We start from the raw sequence: 20,241 nt of genomic DNA on the forward strand, positions 1-20,241 counted from the left end.
TTATGTGTGTATCCAATTATAAAAATTTCGATTTCAAAATAAATTTGAAAAAATAAGTAACATATCTACATGAAACAAATGAGGCTTAAATTTATCGTATGATTTGTCTACTACAAAGGATTCGGCTTTAATTCTTTTGAGTGGGTCTCATGTGAGACCGTCTCACGGATCCTAATGTAAGACTAGTCAATCCTACCCATATTTATAATAAAAAGTAATACTCTTAGCATAAAAAATAATATTTTTTCATATATTATTCAAATAATATATAAATAGTCTATTGGTTTTTATATATTATAATATTTAAAAGATGCTATTATTGTGCGTTGACTTTGTGTTGTGGCGACATAAAAATGGTTCGAGTGTCAGACAAATAACACAAAGCAAATGAAATTTAAGTCAATTCTGTTTGACTAGCAAATCTTTGACACTCACAAAAACATTTTAGTGGGGCTTCAAATTTTATTGGCAAAACTTTTGTGAGATGATTTTAAGGGTTATATTTTGTGATATTGATATATTATTTGGGTCATATATGAAAAATTATTATTTTTTATGCTAAGAGTATTACTTTTTATTGTGAATATCGATAGGGTTGACCCGTCTCACAGTCACAGATAAAGATTCGTGAGATCGTCTCACAGGAAACCTAGTTACTCAATTTTATTTAAAAATTCATGACACGCCTCACGTTCCAAACTTTAAAATGATACAAGTTATATTGAGTTGATTATTATATTCGGGTTAATTAGAACTTTAATTTCGGTTAAGTAACTTGTATATTTATACTCTTCGATAATTTAATTTATTCGTGATCTTCTCATTTACGAAGAAAACAATACTTCTATGGTTCTGTGATACGATCATTTTTAAAATCGAGTAGGCTGTGTTAAGGACAAAAGGATCAAGGATGACAGTGGGACGAACTAATCTCTGTTTTTTCTAATCGGGGATTCCACATTTATTCTATAGGGATTAAGTCTCCATCGGCCCCTCATACACGGTTCTATTAAATTTTCATCTTAGTCCACATCCTCGCTCCAAATAATCTAAAAATAGTAATGAGGTTAACTGAATTTGTCATCATTATCTCTGACCTAATGTAAATTAAAATAACTATCATTATCACATCTTCAATATCGATTGAATTAATAAAAAAAATCTTCAAATTCACTTAAAGAATAATGATACAAGAATCTAAATACATATATAAATACTAATATTACTTAAACAATACATTTATGATTTTAATAAATAAATAGATGAAACAACGTAATTATCATAAGGTGACCAGTTGGATAATGCACGAGATTTGAATGATATGAATTTGAGTTTTCTTTTTTGTTAATTACTAAGAAAACCCATTGTTGTTATTATCGGGATACATCAGGACGGGTTCGGAGGTAGGGATAACATTCTTACACTCGTCCTCGATTTTTTTCGTTCAAATCTCCAAACCTGACCGTTTCAAGTTGGGTCCCGTGGAGAAAATTGTAATCCTTAAAAAAGATAGTAATGAATATAGGACAATTGTTAAAATTAAAAAAAAATGTATATATCGACATATTAGTCAAAGGATAAATACTTATGTATCCCATTTATTTATGATATAATGAGCTATAATTTCTTGGAATAATTTAGTGGTAGGGATTCATCCCTTTTAACTCTCTTATATATCCAACTTCTGTCCCGATCAGAATTATGAATCTCTTTTTTCTCGATCTTATATTCGAAACTATTGAGACCCAAATGTTTGGCAAAAGATTATAGTCCGATAAATATTTTTTTTGATTCATAAAGGCTCGACAAGCACAAATATACTCGAGAAATCACGCAAAATTTCATCGAAATCAAATTCTATATCCCTTTTTTAAGTAAAAGCTAAACTAGACACTGATGAAAAAGAAGCCTTTCATTAAATCGGTAGCACAATTCATGAAGGGCCCAAATTTGACAAGAAGGCCGATGCAGTTGGATAAACTACGGTGATTGTATGCATTAATTCACACGCGAATCTTATACAAAAATTATTGTACATTTGTATGTGTGGTTTATTTTGGTATAATCTAATTTTTTTATGTCTGTGTGTACAGTTGAATTTTTTTTATAAAGGTATTCTTGTTATAAAAAATTAGAGATTAAATTTCAATTTTAATGTTTTTTAATAAATTTGTTAGCCAATTTTTAAATACACTAAATATGTAAAAATCTAACCTTCAAATTTAAAATTTTAAATTTGGATCTAATGTTTGTCGTTTACAAAAAAACTATAGTTAATTATAATGTCAGCCAATTTTTAAATACACTAAATATTTTGATTGTTCCACCAAACAAAAATAATTATTACACCCCAACAAAATTATATACTACCATATGACTAAAATTTTATACCATAAAATAAATTTGTAGATAAATAACACTATATATGTACGTAGGCATGACAAACAAGCCTAAATCGACTACTCTAGTTTTGAAACCAATGTTTTTATTCTGATGGAATATAGTACGAACCCGAAGCATTTGGATATGATTTCATTTCTAGTTCATCGTGAATTCAGTTTCGTTTAACCACATGTTGAATGGATTATAATTGAAATTTAATATTGCTGTAAATCTAACTAGTAGGGAAATAACACAATTAGTTGACTAATCATATGAATTTAATTATTTAATGATTTTATATTCAACAAATTATAATCGATATTTAATGTTTATCGAAGAGAGTGTAAAATAGAGGTTAAATCTAACTTATATAAATTAAGTTATCTATGTATAATCTAGAATCTTAAAGCTTAATATTATTTTTATAGTTTTGATTTCAGTAATGAACTCGATTCTGATATCTATTTTATAATTGAGAATCGAGTTGACTCAAAAGCTCTCGGTTCCATTTATGTTTTTCGAACCGTGATTCTGAAATGGTTCGAATCCTAATTAATTTTTAAAATATGGTGCATGTCCATGATGATTCACAGTTTCATAAAAACCAAATCTCCATCGAGTTTGGATATTTAATATGTGGATGATATGTCGAGAAAAACATAGTATGTGATTTAGTAGAGACGACACAAAGTATGGTCCACTAATATCTAACAATTCCAATCTTCCAGTTGTCCTTTACTATAAAGCAACATTATCAACCAACAAAATATTTCCAAAAAACAAAAACCTTTTGACAGCCCTTTTCTTACATCACAAAACACTCACTCCTTTCTCGACCTTGTCTTCTATATCATTGTTTAGTTAATAACTTTAGCCCTTTTCTTGTTTTGATAAATGATTAGATAAGCATGTCTAGATAGAGTTTATTTACTAGAAAAATTGTAATTTTGGTAATTTATATTTATCTGTTTACAGTTTTGGTATTCTATATTGAAAAATTTAAGTTTTAGTTTTTTATCTCTCAATTTTTAACAATTTTAGTGTTTTCTTTTTTGAATGTCTGCAAGAGTGTTGTTGTGATACTTATATGTCAATGTGACATGTTAACAAAACGTTGACGTCACATCAGCATCAGAAGTGAAAATGACTAAAATTGTTGAATTTTTTTAAATATAATAATTTAAATTAGAAATTTATTAACACTGATTATCAAAATCGCAAACCAAAAACATATGGAATCGAAATTGCAAATTTTCCATTTATTTAAAACAACTCACAAAATATTTACTCTTTCGTACTTTTTTAAACTAAGTTCGGATGATCTCTTTTGGTATGATGAATATAAATACAAATTAAATATAAGATCGATCGATAGACATTGATTGAGCTACAACAGTTCGAACGAAAGACAATAAAAAATAATCATTCGTAAAAATCGAAAAACATTTTAGTAAAATATTTAAAATATATGCAAGTTGAATGTGTAAAAATATTTTGGTTGAATCATTTTATCATACATTTGGTATGCAATATTTGACATCTGAAATATACATAAAATGCTCCAACAATGCATCTTAAAAACAATATCAAAGTAAATGCGATAAATAAATATATACGAATTTGTTTATAGATGTTCGGATATTAACAGCACTTACGTCAGTCATTTTTCCACAAGAAAGATCCACTAAAAGAATTTGATTTATACAACTCCTTGTACAAATTCATTTCAACTTAGAACTTATACATTGCATAATCGAAACTCCTAGCAAACTTTCAATTGTAGGCCGTAACTCACAATCCGTACAATGTTTAATGTTTCTTATGTCAAAACTACAAACGTGATCTTTAATGTCTTTGTGTGAAGATCACTCATCTTAATTGTGAAATCCAATTCCAATGCATATGTTTGAGTAATTACATGTGAGGATTTTTAAAGTATATGTATATATCAAATATATCTTCACACTTGAGTTTGCTTTTATTCTAACTAATTTCTTCATGTAATATGCACATGTTTGAATCCCTTCAAAAGCTTGTATTTGATAGTCAAAATGTTGTATTTATAAGCTCTAAGAATGATATATATGTTAGACACAAGAATATGATCGTTTGAAAAGTTTCTATACTGTTTTTGATGTTGAAACGGTCATTTCCATCTTGCTGGCCACTTTTCTCGAGCTTAAATGATTTGAGGTCCACTCCCAGTTGGGCTCATTAGCTAGACTGATCATTCATTTGGGCTCATCAGCTAAACTGAACCAAACTGATGAGGTGCTGAATTTAGCATGTGCAGAACTATTACTTTCATCGTCATTTATCAGCATTTTAAAAATCCGATTCATACTTTGTCTTGTGAAGATGATTTGTAGATCATCGTCTTAACCACGTAACTCATACTGAGTCGTTTTATTTGGATAACTTAGCAGATCAAGATGACTAAAATACTGTAACTGCTCATGTCCGACTGATATTTGCTGATCAGCCAAATTTATGAGCCTTACTGCCATCATTTTGCTAAGATAACATCAGATTTAGTCCAACTGACGTGAAATACAACTTGTCTTAAACTGAGTTTTCTGTTCAGTAGTTTCGGTGGCAAGTAATTTGCATCACTAGCTGTGAGATATCATCAAAAATATTGTATCTCGTCAAATTTTCAATTTGCCAAAATTCGAGTTTCAGCTTCTATCTTGAGTTAGGAACTTCACACTTGAGTAAATATGTTAGAAGCACAATAAAAAAATTTGTCATCATCAAAATCAAGATTGTCAGAGTTTCTAAACCCAACATTTATATTTATCATGAACATGAATTTTATGAGTCGAAAAGTTACACATGAAAAATGTATTATATACTAAATAATGGTATTTCCTAATGAACACTTGTACCCTTAATTTACTAGCATGAAACTTTCCCAAATACGAACATCGAATACGTTTAATTTAGACTCTTTCATACATAGATGATTCTTCACAAATTTAAAATAGAAGTCCTATATCTTAACTACAACCTGCTTTACTTTATATTTATGCCATACTCCAAGTCTTACGCTCTCCGGCTTATGTGCTATCAATTGATGTATGAACGAATGATAAAATATCATATTTGAGTTATTCGTGAAAGTCATAAACCTTCCTACAAATATTTATAATTGTTGGATGCCTGGCTAATTTACGATTTTGAGGTTAAAACTTATTTATCTTTATGTATAGAACTTTAATAAAAAAAAACTTTAAAATTATTGTTGTGATAAAAATAATCCAACGATTCCAAAAGATTTGGTGTTGACCATGTAGTGATCGAATTCATAAATAAATATAATTAAATCCATGCTCGAATGATTCACTGTGGATCCTGCCAAACTATATATGCCAACGCCCGAATCCAATTCGATCTTACTTTTACTAATTACGAATACTTTTTAAAATTATGATCTAAAACACACTCCTAAAATATTAATATTATGCTGGCCTGCAAAACTAGGATCAATAAAGTGAATAATAATAAAAAAAAGGATGGTAATTTGTGTCCTAAGTTGGCTTAAATTAAACTCGAGTCATCTAATTAATTAGAAGAAAATAATAAATAGAATTCCTTTGACTTTTAGTCATTTATTCGCTAACATCAACAATATCTGACATCATGTCAACATTATATGATCTTCGCTAACATCAACAATATCTGACATCATGTCAACATTATATGATCTTAGTCGTCTCTTTTCTAATTATAAGAGTTAAATTGATGGTTGCATCACTAAGATTTTATTCTAAATTTTTTGGTAAAGCATATAAATTTCATAGTAGTGTTAAAAAGATTTTTTTATTTTTGCAAATTTAAAATTATGGTTTTATATAGTAATATATAATCGCCTAATTAATTATTGATGACATCTGTGTCGAAGGTGAAAGGGGCTTTTCCATCAATTATTTTCACAAAAACGTGAGATTTTCAAAACTAAATAATAGAATTTGATTTTGATGCATCTGAAATCACCTTAATACGTCATTAATATTTAAATATGAAGTTAATCTTTACTTATAATTAAATTTAATTACTCAAGTCTTGTAAGCAAAACAAGTTTTTCTGAATGGGATTATGGGAACATCAAATTGTAGATCCTCATGGTAAAATAAATTGTACATCTATATATTTTTTAATGCAGGTATACATCTATGTTTTTTTAACTTAATTAATTTGCTAAATTAAAAGGATCTGCCGCAGCCGGCCTTAGTTTACTAGAATGAGTCTTATATATCAACAAAAATTCGAAGACCAAATTATTTAACTAATTCTTCATCATTTCCTTGGATCTTATATATATGTCATGTGATCCATTGCATCAAAAAGAAAATTCTCGGAGTTTCTTGATCATATATTCCAAGATTTTCGAGAACCGGACTTGTCGAAAAACCAAGAATCAGCATCCGAATTAAAATGGAGTTCAATACTAATCATCACGAAGAATCCGAGCAAGAAAGCACCTACATGCGCGCAGGGCGATTTTACGAGTGCGTGTTTTGCAAGAGAGGGTTCGATACAGCACAGGCTTTGGGTGGACACATGAACATCCACAGAAAAGATAGGGCAAGAAACAAGCCAACAACTCCAAGCAAGCGAGAGGAAGATTGCACAGGCCCTAGATTTTATCAGCAGATACCAACTTCAAGAATTATTGATCATAACTATTCAACATATTTTAGTACTGGTACTTCGACAACGCCCTCGTCTGAAAACCCTCCGCAGAAGGGTGGTAGCATGAACGATTTTGATCGTGATAGACGTAAGAGAACAAATCAATCGATTAATCCTGGCGATTGGCCGGTGAGATCGGTCTTCCCCCCGATGATCACGGAAGGGTTGGAGACGAATCATGACGAGGAATTGGATCTAGAGTTGCGGCTCGGATATGATTCATGAAGATATATGTACGCTTTGAATGCATTAATGAGTTTGATTTAATATTGAGTATATTTGAAATCCATTATAATGGTTAATATCATAGTTTAATGTATTAAATAATATTTTGACTATACAACTTTATCCATAATTTAAAAGCCCCTGAGATACCACAATATTTACAGTTATTAAACTAAAATATAAATGCAAAAAATTGTGTGAGACGGTCTCACAGGTCGTATTTGTGAGACACATTTTTTATTTGGGTCATCCATGAAAAAATATTATTTTTATGCTAAGAGTATTATTTTTTATTGTGAATATGAATAGGGTTGACCCGTCTCACAGATTAAGATCCGTGAGACGGTCTCACAAGAGACCCACTCAAATATAAATCAGTCGGAACTCTCATTTCATCATATTTGCACTATCCTCATAAGCATTGTAATTAGGAGGTTAATAAAATATTAATAGTCGATTTAGTCATTTAGATGGCTTTCCTTCTATCTTTAGTTGAGCAAAATTAATTGCTAATCACACAAAAAGTGTAGATTTTTACTATAGTGTGCATGATGCATGTAGTAGAAAGAGGGTTAACCTTAGTCAAACAATTATTTTCATTAATTTATGAGCTTTTTTTTTGTTGTTGTGCAAATTAACATTAAATGAACAACATAGGTATATAATATGGTAATCCATCAACTTCGCAACATGGCACCAGTGGTCTAGTGGTAGAATAGTACCCTGCCACGGTACAGACCCGGGTTCGATTCCCGGCTGGTGCACAATTCGCTCTTTTTTAAAATGTTGGATCTTAAAAAAACTAATTTAGCCCATGGACCCCTTCCACGTTACATGTAGCCCAACGATATATATTTTTAGTATAATGCCTGAATTTTAGAAAATTATTATAAGCTCTAGTTTAAAATAAAAACTAAACTTACAAAATCCACATCTATTCGGTATTGTTATGGTGATTCATGTTCAAAAATCATATAGCTCTTGAATTTTTGTATGATTTAAAATTCGACGACTCAGAATTAGAATAGAGCAAGAATAACATGTTTGGTGTCATAAAATGAATGGAGTTATTGGGTTTAAAAAAAAAAAATGGTATTTGACGAGATTTGGTTGAATTTCATAGGATTTGATGACATTTGACATAACAAAATAAATCCTTACAAGATTTAATGAGATTTTAGCTACGAAAGAAATAAAAATTATTATTAATATTAATTTTGTATATATATAACGTTGAACTTTGATTAAACCTCGTGCAGAACTTTATTTATATTTTATATTTAACAATAATATGGTTTTTTCTTGTATTTTTTTTTTAATATTTGTTTTCTTCTGATAGTTTTAAAAAAAATTAAGTAATATAGAACTTTTTATATGAAATTATTATATTTTAAAATAACTAAAAAAAATAGAAATCTCTTTTTAGGTCCCTTGTTTGGGCGAGTACTGCACTCAAACTGAACGTTTCACATCCACCGATATAAAATCGTTCTGAAATATTCACTTTTCTTAGTTCCCGCACTCGAAAATATTCAATCCCCGAATCCATTTGATTTTCCGCTCCCAAACCCTAATCCCTTGGATTCTGAAGCCTAGAGTTTAGCTGTCTGCTGCAATCCCCAAAATGCCATCCCTGCCCGCCTCGGGGAAGATCCTCCGGCTAGAGCTGGAGAACTTCAAGTCCTACAAGGGCCACCAAGTGATCGGCCCGTTCTACGATTTCACTGCCATAATCGGTCCCAACGGAGCCGGGAAATCTAATTTGATGGACGCAATAAGCTTCGTCCTCGGCGTGCGGACTGGACAGCTGCGTGGGGCCCAGTTGAGGGACCTCATTTACGCTTTCGACGACCGCGAGAAGGAGCATAGAGGCCGGAAGGCGCACGTCATGCTGGTGTACCAGCTTCCTGACGGGTCGGAAATTCAGTTCACTCGGTCAATTACCACTGCTGGTGGCAGTGAGTATAGGATAGGGGATCGCGTAGTGAATTGGGATGATTATAATGCGAAGTTGAGGTCCCTTGGCATTCTAGTCAAAGCGCGGAATTTTCTTGTTTTTCAGGTGATTACAATTTTTATATTTTGGTATGAATTTCAGGTATTAGTTAGTAGCCGATTTAGTTGTTGCGTGTGTAGAATGAAGGCAGACTATTTAGCACATTACACAAATACGTATTTGTACATATAACGTGTATGTATATATGCATATTCTTCAAGTTTATATAGCTGTTATTACATGTTCTTAATCTTCTGTAGCCTCTCCACTGACTAGCAAAGCAATATAGACGGCAGAAAATGTTTGAGATAAATCTTTAAATCAATTTGAGTCACGCATTTGGTTATGCTCTTTGTAAATTATGTGGTCATATTATTATGCAGGGAGACGTGGAATCTATAGCTTCAAAAAATCCTAAAGAGCTGACAGCACTCCTGGAGCAAATTTCTGGTTCTGAAGAATACAAGAGACAATATGAGGAGCTGGAGCAACAAAAAGCCGAAGTTGATGAAAAGGCAGTGCTTGCGCATCAAAAGAAGAAAACTATTTCTGCAGAGAAAAAGCAAAAGAAGCTGCAAAAAGAGGAAGCTGAAAAACATATCAAATTGCAAGAACAACTGGTATGCATAAGAAAATCTCTTTTACGTTTGAGCTATTAATGATGGTACCTTTCAATATCGTCAACTTTATAGTCACCATGACTCACATACATAAAGCTTTATTGAGGCTCCTTGACTGTGATGTTACAGTATGAAATAGGTTCTTGTGCTTTTGATCAGCACTTGTTTTGTTGCCTTGTCATCTCTGCAGAAATCTTTGAAGCAGGAACATTTTCTTTGGCAACTCTTGAACATACAAAGAGATATTGAAAAGGCTAATGAGGACCTTGATGTTGAGGAAAACATCCGCAAAGAAATTGTGGATGAACTTGGTAATTACGAGGCTGAAGCAAGCAAGAAGAAGAAAGAGCAGATTGGATACTTGAAAGATATTTCACAGCGTGAGAGGAGGATCACAGAGAAACAGAATAAAATCGACAAAAGCGTGAGTTATCTTTGATAATCATGTAAATTTTTTGGTGCTCATATAATAGCGATTGAATCACTTCTAAGATCTCTACTCTGCTGGTAATAGTTGGCTAAAGTTTCTCAGATAACATATGAATTTGATGTTTCTTACTATCTTTGTATCCGAATGTGCAATTTTAATATCTGTGTTCTCTAAATTCAGTAACATATTGGATGTCTCATCGATCAACTACGGCATAATCAAATAGTTGGGTGACTGCTCACTTGCCTCATATTCTAGTGGCGTAGTCAGGATATATCATATATGTTTTTATCATTACAAGGGCATTTCCGTATGGAAGAAGATGTACGTGTAATCGAATACATGTGCGTTCTGGAAAATAGTTAAACAGTTTAACTTTTACTACTAGAAAAGGAAGATAAATTTACGATCTCTTAAAAATTCATTTGGAATGCATAGGAACATAATTTTATCCATTTATTTATTTCAATATGACAGAACAAGTTTCTTTATGAAATTTCATAAACTTTTGAATTACTTGTCTTTCTTTCTTTGGTTTTTTCTTCCCTCTAGAAATAAAGTAGGATTTTGTCAATAGCAACTCGTTCTACAGTGACATCAATCCATTTTTAGGCAAGATATGAAAGAAATTGACTTTTGGATTTTTCATGGTTCACATAAAGCTAGTATCAGAGTCCGATTCATTGTGAATCCATGTCACACTAACACTCAGCACTGCCAGTTGTTTGCTACTTTGCTGCAATTTAGTTAAAAAGTTCAAGAAATAAGCAAAATTTTGATGAACCATGATTCTTTCATTTAACTTTTGCCCACTGCTTGAGCTACAGTTACCCTGGCATAAATATCGTATGCTCTGTTACTCGCACAGTCTTGTGGTAACTTTGTAATTGGTTTTGATACACAGCAACCTGAGCTTGTAAGATTGAAGGAGGCGATATTGCGTATAGCATCAAAAATTAAAAGTACAAATAAAGAACTTGGTAAGAAAAAAGAAGAAAAAAGGAGACACACAGAGGAGGTAGAGAAACTTCGGAATGACTTGAGTGATGTGACTAAGCAACTCGAGCAGTTGAAGAAAAAAAGCGAGGATGCTGGTGGAAAGCTTCAGTTACTTGACAGTGAATTGGCGACTTATCACCGTTTGTGAGTACTTCCTTTTCGGCGTTCTCAAATTTGAATTGCTCTCTGCTTTCTAGTTCTGGATGCATGTTATAATTTAGCCAGTATTGTTAATTAAACCGTTGATTAATAGCGATTATGCTTCAGTAAAGAGGAGGCTGGGATGAAAACTGCTAAATTAAAAGATGAGAAGGAGGTTTTAGACAGGCAGCAAAATGCTGATATCGAGGCCAGGAAGAATTTGGAAGAAAATATTCAGCAGTTGGACAGTCGAAAGCAGGAGCTGGAGTCACAAGAGAAACAAATGCAGACTAGACTCAAAAAAATTCTTGATGCAGTTGGAAAGCACAAGGATGAGCTAATAAGAGTGCGAAAAGATCAACGTGAAATGAAAGACAAGCTTGTAGAATCCAGGTCTGGCCAAGTGCTGGCGCTAATATTTGACAGTTGTACTAAAATACCCTTGTTGTGATCATTCTCATACACTTGGATAAATAAATGTTATAGGCGCAAACATGAAATGCTGAAGGCAAAAATTAGCGATCTAGATAATCAACTGCGGGAACTAAAGGCTGATAGACACGAGAATGAGAGAGATGCCAGGATGTCTCAGGCAGTTGAAACTCTAAAACGCCTCTTTCCTGGTGTTCATGGTCGCATGACTGACCTCTGCCGACCAACACAGAAGAAGTATAACCTTGCTGTTACTGTTGCTATGGGCAGATTTATGGATGCTGTAGTAGTCGAGGACGAACACACTGGGAAGGAATGTATAAAGGTACCATGTATATGATTACTTTAAAACTGTCACTCTTGTATACTCATCATTACAATCTTCACCAGTCATTGGAAAATCAATCTTACTGATTGAATGATATTTTTGTTCACGTCAAAATTAAAATGTATAGTTCTTGTGTTTTTTTTGTTGTTGATTCTATTTTCTTGAAAATCTTTAACTACTCGTCAAAGTTGAGCCTCAGGCCCTCAGCTTTTCTTGCTTTCCGAATCTGATGCATATTAGCCGACCCCATCTAGTGATATAAATGCTTTATTGATTGATCGGGTTACTTGTTATTTGCAGTGTGTAACTGGCATATTCGATTTGTGACAGGAACCATTTATGATTTATTTGTTTTTTGACAGATAAAAAATACCCATTTTAATTTTTTCACAAAATTTAATGAGCTGATTATTTGTATTTGTTTGTGTTTGTTATCATTTTTCAAAATTTAAATGCTACTTGATTATGACTAGTGAGCTTTCTTGTTTGCAGTATTTGAAAGAACAAAGGCTTCCTCCACTAACATTTATACCTCTTCAATCGGTGCGTGTGAAGCCAGTTATGGAGAGGTTGCGCACCTTAGGAGGAACAGCCAAGTTGGTCTTTGATGTCATACAGTATCCTCGATTGAAGCAAGCAGACCAATAATATGATTTATGTGCATATACATGGAAATCTTAGTTATTGTTTACCTGATTATGATTACATATCGAATTGAATCTCACATTCTATAGTTCTAGTGCCACAGTAACAGGAATTCTTACACATTGTTTATTTCTGAGTATTCTACATTTTTCTCCACCTATTGTTTATCAATAATTTGTACATATTTTTCCTGTTTAAGCGCGATACGTATCTTGTTAGATTCCTGCTTTAGGTTATCTTTATATGTTTTCATTGCTCATTTTCTCATCTGAAGTAATTACTTTTGTATTATTTAAGTCTTATGTTTGCCTGAAGGTTCTAAAATTGAATCTGATTGTTGCTCATGAAAATTTGATTTTTAAGTTCTATTGATCTCTTGTTTATTACCTCTTGAGTGAATAAATTTGGGACATATATGTTATCTTTTATGGTGAATTTTGCATGGATGTTGCATAAATTATGCCTTTGTTTGGTAGCAGGCAATTAGCTGCTTTGTTTGATATAATTTTTAGAGTTTTCTGGCCACAACTTTGTTGATTTCTGCCCCCATTTGTAGAACTTGCCCTCCCTAAATCTGGCCATTCTTTGAAGATATATACTCAAGAATTTGTGGTTTATTTATAATTCAAATATTTCTGTGGGTGGTTGAGTCCTTTTCAGCAATGCTATTATTGTAGGTCCTTTCCTTGACAGATATAGATTTGATCCTGTGTTGGAAAAAGCTATTTTGTTTGCTGTTGGAAATACCTTAGTTTGCGATGATCTTCACGAAGCTAAAGATCTGAGCTGGAGTGGGCAGAGGTTCAAAGGTATAATAGTGCTGTATTTGTTCCTAGAGGTGCTAAACTGACCCGTGCTATTACTTTCTGTCCTTTTTCTTGGATCACAGTTGTGACTACTGACGGGACTTTACTAACCAAATCCGGCACCATGACTGGTGGCACAAGTGGTGGAATGGAGGCACGTTCACACAAATGGGATGACAAAAAAATTGAAGGTCTTTGAAGTTTTTATTCTACACCATATTTGTTTGTTTGCTTTTCTGCCGATGTTATTGTGCATTGCAGGGCTTAAGAAGAAAAAAGAAGATCTTGAATCTGAATCTGAAAAGCTTGGGTCAATAAGAGAAATGCAGCTCAAGGAGTCTGAAGCATCTGGAAAAATCAGTGGACTTGAGAAAAAGATCCAGTATGCAGAAATCGAAAAGGTTTGCCTTCCCCTCCTGTATGAAGTAATCTTTTTACTCGAAAAAAGTCATAAACATCCAAATGGTTTAGTGAGGAATCCCCTTTTGTATGCATCACATGCTCTTTATGTCTATGAGCCAGTGGACAACAGAGTAATCACTAACTGAACAAAGAGTTTCAATAGCATAAAAAAATTGGATAAACTTGACAATCCTATTTCAAGTTTGTTGCAGTCTGGCTCTAATATTTTTTTTTGGTTTAATGATGCTGGGAATGCATGGGAATTCAGGATGCTTCATGTGTTTTGTGCTTGTTCTGGTTTAGAAGTCAAGATTTTATTATTGTATGTTCATTTGAAAGGAAAAGGATTTGAGATTAAAGAGGATGTTTGGGGCATTGTGTTAGTGTTGTGTTTGCTTAAATACTTTTTGTTGAAATTCTTTGTTATATTTAAGCAACTATACAAATTTATTCTCCATTATCTTATTTACTAACACTCTCCCTCAATTATTTGTGAAGGCGTCTTTCCTGCCTAGCATGCTAACTTGAAATAAGAGTTATCTTGTCATTGGCACTTTCCTAATTTTCATCTTAAAGCTAGTTTCTGTCAAACAACCATATGTTCATTACAGTCAACCATTACCTCTCGATCAGCTTGCTGCATCCTCCTCGTTCAAGTGTTCATTTCAAACAATTGACAATAATTTTCCAAAGCTGAGTAGTTTTCTCAACCAGCCTCCAAAGCATCTCAAGTTGTTGACAAGAACATAAAAGGTTTTCCCACGACCGAATCCCTGGAATTGATAAGCTCGGCAGTTACCATTGACTTTTTCAACTGCCACTGCCTATATTTTGGATTGTTAGTGGCAGACAGTTTCGCTTCACCATTCGAATATACCCCCATTTTCATTTGTCATCTATCACCGAGCGCACTGATTGAGAGCAATCAATGTAATTTTAGCCATTCAATTTGTGAATCATAACTTGGGTGGAATTTTCTGAGAAAGAAATGGTCTTATGTGGCTGAGACATTCCTACCCATGATATCATGAGCAGCTGGATTTCGAAGTGACAAAACCAGCACCAACTGTGATTTTTATTGAACTACTTGTTGTAGAGGAGTCGATTACAATCTAAATTGAGAAAAGTTAACCCAATTATTCCAACTAATCTGGAAACTAACTTATTCTCTCCATAATTCTGGGATCTAACTTTCCTAACTTATTCAAATCCATTCTCAATCATAGTTACTTTGCGGTCTATTGAATTCAATTCTCAATCATAGCTGTTTTTATTTTTGACAAGTTTTTATGAATTTGTGCTTTGTTGAACGTAGTTATCTAGACAGACACAGGTTTACATATATTGCAAAATGTCTCCTTTAGCTTTGCATGGGTAAGCTAAAGATGCCTTTAGGTGTTAAATTTATCTTTTCTTTTAAATGCGATATTGATTAGTTTGAAATGGTGGCATGTTCTGTCTTGGTTCTTAGATCCCATCACACTGTAATGTGATTTGACTTTATTTCTTTTAGAAAAGCATAGAGGACAAGCTTATCAAAATGAAGGTGGAGAAGAGCAATATAGAAGATGAAATTGGTCGCGTCAAACCTGAATTTCAAAAGGTTTTCTTTGGTTCCTTAATATTCCTATCCCTGGTTTAAAAGACCTAAAAATGGGTTTGGCTTTTGTAGTTGGAAAATACTATTAACACAAGGACATCAAAGATTACATCATTGGAAAAGAGGATCAATGATATAGTTGACCGAATCTACAAGATATTCAGTGAGTCTGTCGGGGTGAAAAACATTCGTGAATATGAAGAAAATCATCTAAAGGCTATTGATGAGATGGCGGCAGAGACGCTTAGCTTGCATAACCAGCAGTCAAAGCTAAAGTACCAGTATGTATTCTAGAAGTTTATTTATCAGGTCTTTAAGATGGTTGTTTTGGCATATCTATTTGCATTTTCGAATGCTAACTTTAATTTCTGTTTTGAGTGCTTTTTTTCGTATTTCCTCTAATGGTTTTACATGTGTTAATTTGCATTCATAAAAAAGAAACAGTTCAGGCACTGTTGAAGCATGTATTGAACGTTTTCTCAAGATTCATGAATGAACAATTGAATCTGCTTGTTCAACAGTTACTTTTATATGAATTTCATCATCTCTCTTTAGATGCATTTTGGTACATCATTACTAGCTATGATGCTTCTAAGAATCATTTTAATTAACGAAGGGCTAATATGTAAGAAAGCTTTTTAGGATAATTTTGATCGAAATGGTTTTTCAATAACAAGTATCATGGGTGCAATCAAGCTACTGTAAAGTTTGCTCTTGGCTATTGTCTTCCAGATATATTCATGTAAATACTTGCAAAGCTGAAAATTTCAGGGACAAAAAGGTTTATTAATTTTTTTTTAATAACAAGTATCATGTATGCAATCAAGTTGATATCTATATCTTATGGTAAATTATGTATTGAGTTATTTCAACTTCCAGATATATTCTTTGACATGTAACCGGACTGTAAAGCACATAATCAAAACTGACCGTTTTTGTCCATGACCGGCCAATTTCTTCTGTAAGAAAATAGTACTCTTGGTTTTGGTATTGTTTGTGAAGGTAGACCTAAGTATCATGGTGGTCTCTTTTGCATTTAATGTGAAGTACAGTAGTAATTTCTTTACATCTGACATTTACAATCAGATGCGATCTAGCTAGAATCTTGTAGTAAATTATGTGCTTAGTTATTTCAACTTGCAGATATATTCTTTAATTATCCAACTGCAAAGCACAGACCCAAAACTTTGTCCCTTTTTTCTCCATGACTGGCCAATTTCTTCTGATAAGAAACTGAAACTCTTGGTTTTAGTATTGTCTGTGATGGTAGACCTCAGTATCATTGTGGTCTTTTATGCATTGAATGAAGTACAGTGTATTTATTTCAACCCATTTGGCTAGGTTGGAGTATGAAATGAAACGAGATGTGGGTTCACGAATTGCCAAGCTGGAATCAACTATCTCCGACTTGAAAATTTCTTTGAAAGAGGTAGAGAAAAGTCAGAATGAATTGAAATCAGCAATGGAGACTGCAAATTCCGAGATTGAGAATTTAAAGGAAGAAGTACGAGGTACCCAGAGTCCTTTTCCCCTTTTTTCTTGGGTTAAAACTCTCGACTGCCAGTTCCTTAAGCATCTGAATAAGCCTATCCGTATACCATAAATCTCAATAGGAATATCTGTATATGCTTATTTGATGAAACGACTGACCGATAGATATTAAATAGTGAGGCACATAGGCCCGGTAGAGCCTAGGCGAAAGGCATGGTACATGCTTTATTGAAGTGAGACAGTCAAAGGAATAATATTCTAGAATCTAAATCTCTGATGTGATTTTCCTCGTATAAAAGCCAACATGCTCTTAAAAAGCTGTTAAACAACTATAAAACAAATAATTGTCGATTCATAAGCACAAATGAATTACTATTATCTTGTATTTCATTTTGAATTGATTCCATGCATACTTAAAATAACATTTTGGATTTACTTTTCCCGGAGGCTGATATGTATTTGTGCTTCGGATTTCAAGATAATGCTAGATCTGGTTCTTCATCTTATCACTATTGTATCCACATGATCTCAAATTCCCGTGTTTAGGTCCCATACTTTTCGTTTTGGACCATTTAAAATTTTGAATTCGGCATGAAAACTCTAAATGTACCATCTATCCTCTTCAGAGTGGAAGTTGAAATCTGAAGATTGTGAAAAGGATATCCAGGAATGGAAGAAAAAGATCTCTGCAGCTACTACAAATATTAGCAAACACAATCGTCAAATTAAGTCCAAGGTTTGCAATGATTGGTTGCTTTCCTGGAGAAATATCATTGATGAGCTTCCACACATTAGTTTCTTAAACATCATTCTCTTACTACCTTTTAGATTATTAAATGTATCTAAAAGAATTTACTTTGAATTATATGCTTATGAAATTGCAGGAGGCTCTGATTGAGCAGTTGAATTTGCAGAAGCAAGAGATATTAGAGAAGTGCGAACTAGAACGTATAGATATTCCAACAGTGGATGACCCTATGGATACCGGATCATCATCACTGGGGCCTGTTTTTGACTTCAGTTTACTGAATAAATCTCTTCTGCAAAAGTCAAAACCATCTGAAAGGGACAAGATTGAGAATGAATTTATACAAAAAATAACTTCTTTGGTGTCTGAAATTGAGAGAACAGCTCCGAATTTGAAGGCACTTGACCAGTATGAAGCTGTGTTGGCAAAGGAAAGAGCTGCATCCAAAGAATGGGAAGCTGCCAGAGATGAGCAGAACAAAATAACTGCTGAATACAACAGAATTAAGCAGACAAGGTTCTCTATTAATTGTTGAAAAATTTCTTGCTATATTGTAGAAGATTATCCTTCTAAATATGCATCACTAGAATTATAACACCTAAATGACCTATACTCTCCTTACTGCACCAAATAATGATACCGAGATGTTGCAAAAAATGTGTGGGCAACTGTTTAATGAGGTGAGGTCTTCCTGTAAATCTTGTATGAAACATTCAGAACCTGTTTACTCTCAGCCTCTCAATACTCAATATTGAACCAAGCACATGATTTCTAGACAGCAAAAATTATCATGGTATGTTATATTGTGCTGGGGTAATGTTTCTTAATCTATCTTGTTTTGGAAGGGAACCATTCTGCGAGTGTAAATTAAGTAGTCCAAGTGAGTGTTATATATGTGCCTATTATAAGAAAAGCTCCTTTCGTTTCATTCTCAGTTTTATCTGTGGTCTATATGTGCTTTGCTGTCCTACTGTCATGCTTTTGCTTCCGACCGTTTTTAGCTTGCACTTCAACTTGATGTTGTCATGCACAACCTTGGGTCTATGCTGAGCATTTACAATGAGCATCATACTCGTGTTATTCCTGCTTCCGTATGGCACCGATACTCTGTCGGTCCCAACTTGTTTCGTGCCACTAACTTTATGTTCGATTTAGGCACGACTTGTTTATGAAAGCCTTTGATCATATATCTGGTAACATCGACAAAATATACAATGAACTCACGAAGAGCAATACGCACTCAGTGGGCGGGGCAAGCAGTACCCATGCAGTGGGTGGAACTGCGTATCTGAACTTGGAGAACCCGGACGAGCCATATTTGTACGGCATTAAGTACAGTGCTATGCCTCCAACAAAACGATATCGTGACATGTCACAGCTATCTGGTGGTGAGAAGACTGTAGCAGCACTTGCACTACTCTTCTCAATCCATAGGTATTTACAATACCATGCACGAGTGATCTCTTCTAAGGAATTCCCGCCCATTCTTACCAACTGACCGTTTTTTATCCTTGGATTTCCAGTTTTAGACCTTCACCATTCTTCATATTAGATGAAGTGGATGCTGCATTAGATAATCTAAATGTCGCCAAAGTTGCTAGCTTTATTCGGTCAAAATCATGTGGAGGAGCAAGGCTCGATGTAGATGTAGAACTTGGTACTGGATTTCAGAGCATCGTGATCTCACTCAAGGATAATTTTTACGATAAAGCCGAAGCTCTGGTTGGTGTTTACAGAGACTCTGATAGAGGGTAAGAAATACTTACTCTGTTTCGTTCTTTCGTCTGCTTCATATTTGAGTTACAAGAAAACAAATATCGATGCTTCTTTGCTGCAGATGCTCGCGGACATTGACATTTGATTTGACAAAATACCATGAATAGTGATTCAACTCACTCCAGGCTCGTTACATGTTGGCCTGAAGGTGTTTATGATCCTTATAACGATTCCGAAAGCATGTATTATGATATGTGACTCAGGAATATTAGAATGTACAGGTTCAAGGTTTGTAGTGTTAGCTGCTAGTTTCAGGTGCTAGAGTGACTTCGTAATTGTTATCCACAAATATCTGTGTTCCGAATCAAGTGTGTTTTTGTCACCATAGTATTTTGATTCGATGACTTCATGTTCTGACAATAATTTGATTCCATTTTCTTTTTATTTGGCCGAAACTTTGATTTTATTTGAAGTGAGAATATTGGAAATTTGAAGATTTTTTTAAAGATAAAAAGATCTAGTTAGGCTACAGTCCTCAGGGTCGCTCATGCTCAAAAGAGGAAATAGGTATTTTATTCTCAGTAT

The 20,241-nt window shown here is 33.5% G+C and overlaps 2 protein-coding genes and 1 non-coding gene across 3 annotated transcripts; all 3 read left to right on the plus strand.

The window, feature by feature from the left end:
* Nucleotides 1–6,819: 6,819 nt before the first annotated feature.
* LOC140839322 (uncharacterized) lies at nucleotides 6,820–7,302 on the plus strand. Its single transcript, XM_073205957.1, has one exon. It carries the CDS (start codon nucleotides 6,820–6,822, stop codon nucleotides 7,300–7,302), a length of 483 nt encoding a protein of 160 aa, XP_073062058.1.
* A 693-nt stretch (nucleotides 7,303–7,995) lies between these two features.
* On the plus strand, nucleotides 7,996–8,066 carry TRNAG-GCC (transfer RNA glycine (anticodon GCC)). Its single transcript has one exon. It is a non-coding gene; the product is annotated as a tRNA-Gly (tRNA).
* Nucleotides 8,067–8,758: 692 nt separating this feature from the next.
* On the plus strand, nucleotides 8,759–20,065 carry LOC140840205 (structural maintenance of chromosomes protein 1-like). The gene is made up of 18 exons (XM_073207408.1): nucleotides 8,759–9,364; nucleotides 9,682–9,918; nucleotides 10,109–10,342; nucleotides 11,253–11,491; nucleotides 11,615–11,881; nucleotides 11,975–12,245; nucleotides 12,741–12,865; nucleotides 13,593–13,702; nucleotides 13,783–13,890; nucleotides 13,961–14,100; nucleotides 15,615–15,704; nucleotides 15,774–15,982; nucleotides 17,043–17,212; nucleotides 17,819–17,928; nucleotides 18,077–18,456; nucleotides 19,096–19,374; nucleotides 19,464–19,691; nucleotides 19,778–20,065. The coding sequence occupies exons 1-18, from the start codon at nucleotides 8,927–8,929 to the stop codon at nucleotides 19,821–19,823; spliced, it is 3,681 nt and encodes a 1,226-aa protein (XP_073063509.1). The 5' UTR covers nucleotides 8,759–8,926; the 3' UTR covers nucleotides 19,824–20,065.
* The last annotated feature ends 176 nt before the right edge of the window (nucleotides 20,066–20,241 follow it).

This window comes from Primulina eburnea, chromosome 8, assembly GCF_022965805.1.
Source record: "Primulina eburnea isolate SZY01 chromosome 8, ASM2296580v1, whole genome shotgun sequence".
Taxonomy (NCBI): Eukaryota; Viridiplantae; Streptophyta; class Magnoliopsida; order Lamiales; family Gesneriaceae; genus Primulina; species Primulina eburnea.

Bases quoted from the DNA above. Each gene is read 5' to 3' on its own strand.
- LOC140839322 (XM_073205957.1), top strand. From the start codon at position 6,820: ATGGAGTTCAATACTAATCATCACGAAGAATCCGAGCAAGAAAGCACC.
- LOC140840205 (XM_073207408.1), top strand. From the start codon at position 8,927: ATGCCATCCCTGCCCGCCTCGGGGAAGATCCTCCGGCTAGAGCTGGAG. The intron at 12,246-12,740 runs GTACCATGTATA...TCTTGTTTGCAG, and splicing joins CTGGGAAGGAATGTATAAAG to TATTTGAAAGAACAAAGGCT. The intron at 19,692-19,777 runs GTAAGAAATACT...TCTTTGCTGCAG, and splicing joins TACAGAGACTCTGATAGAGG to ATGCTCGCGGACATTGACAT.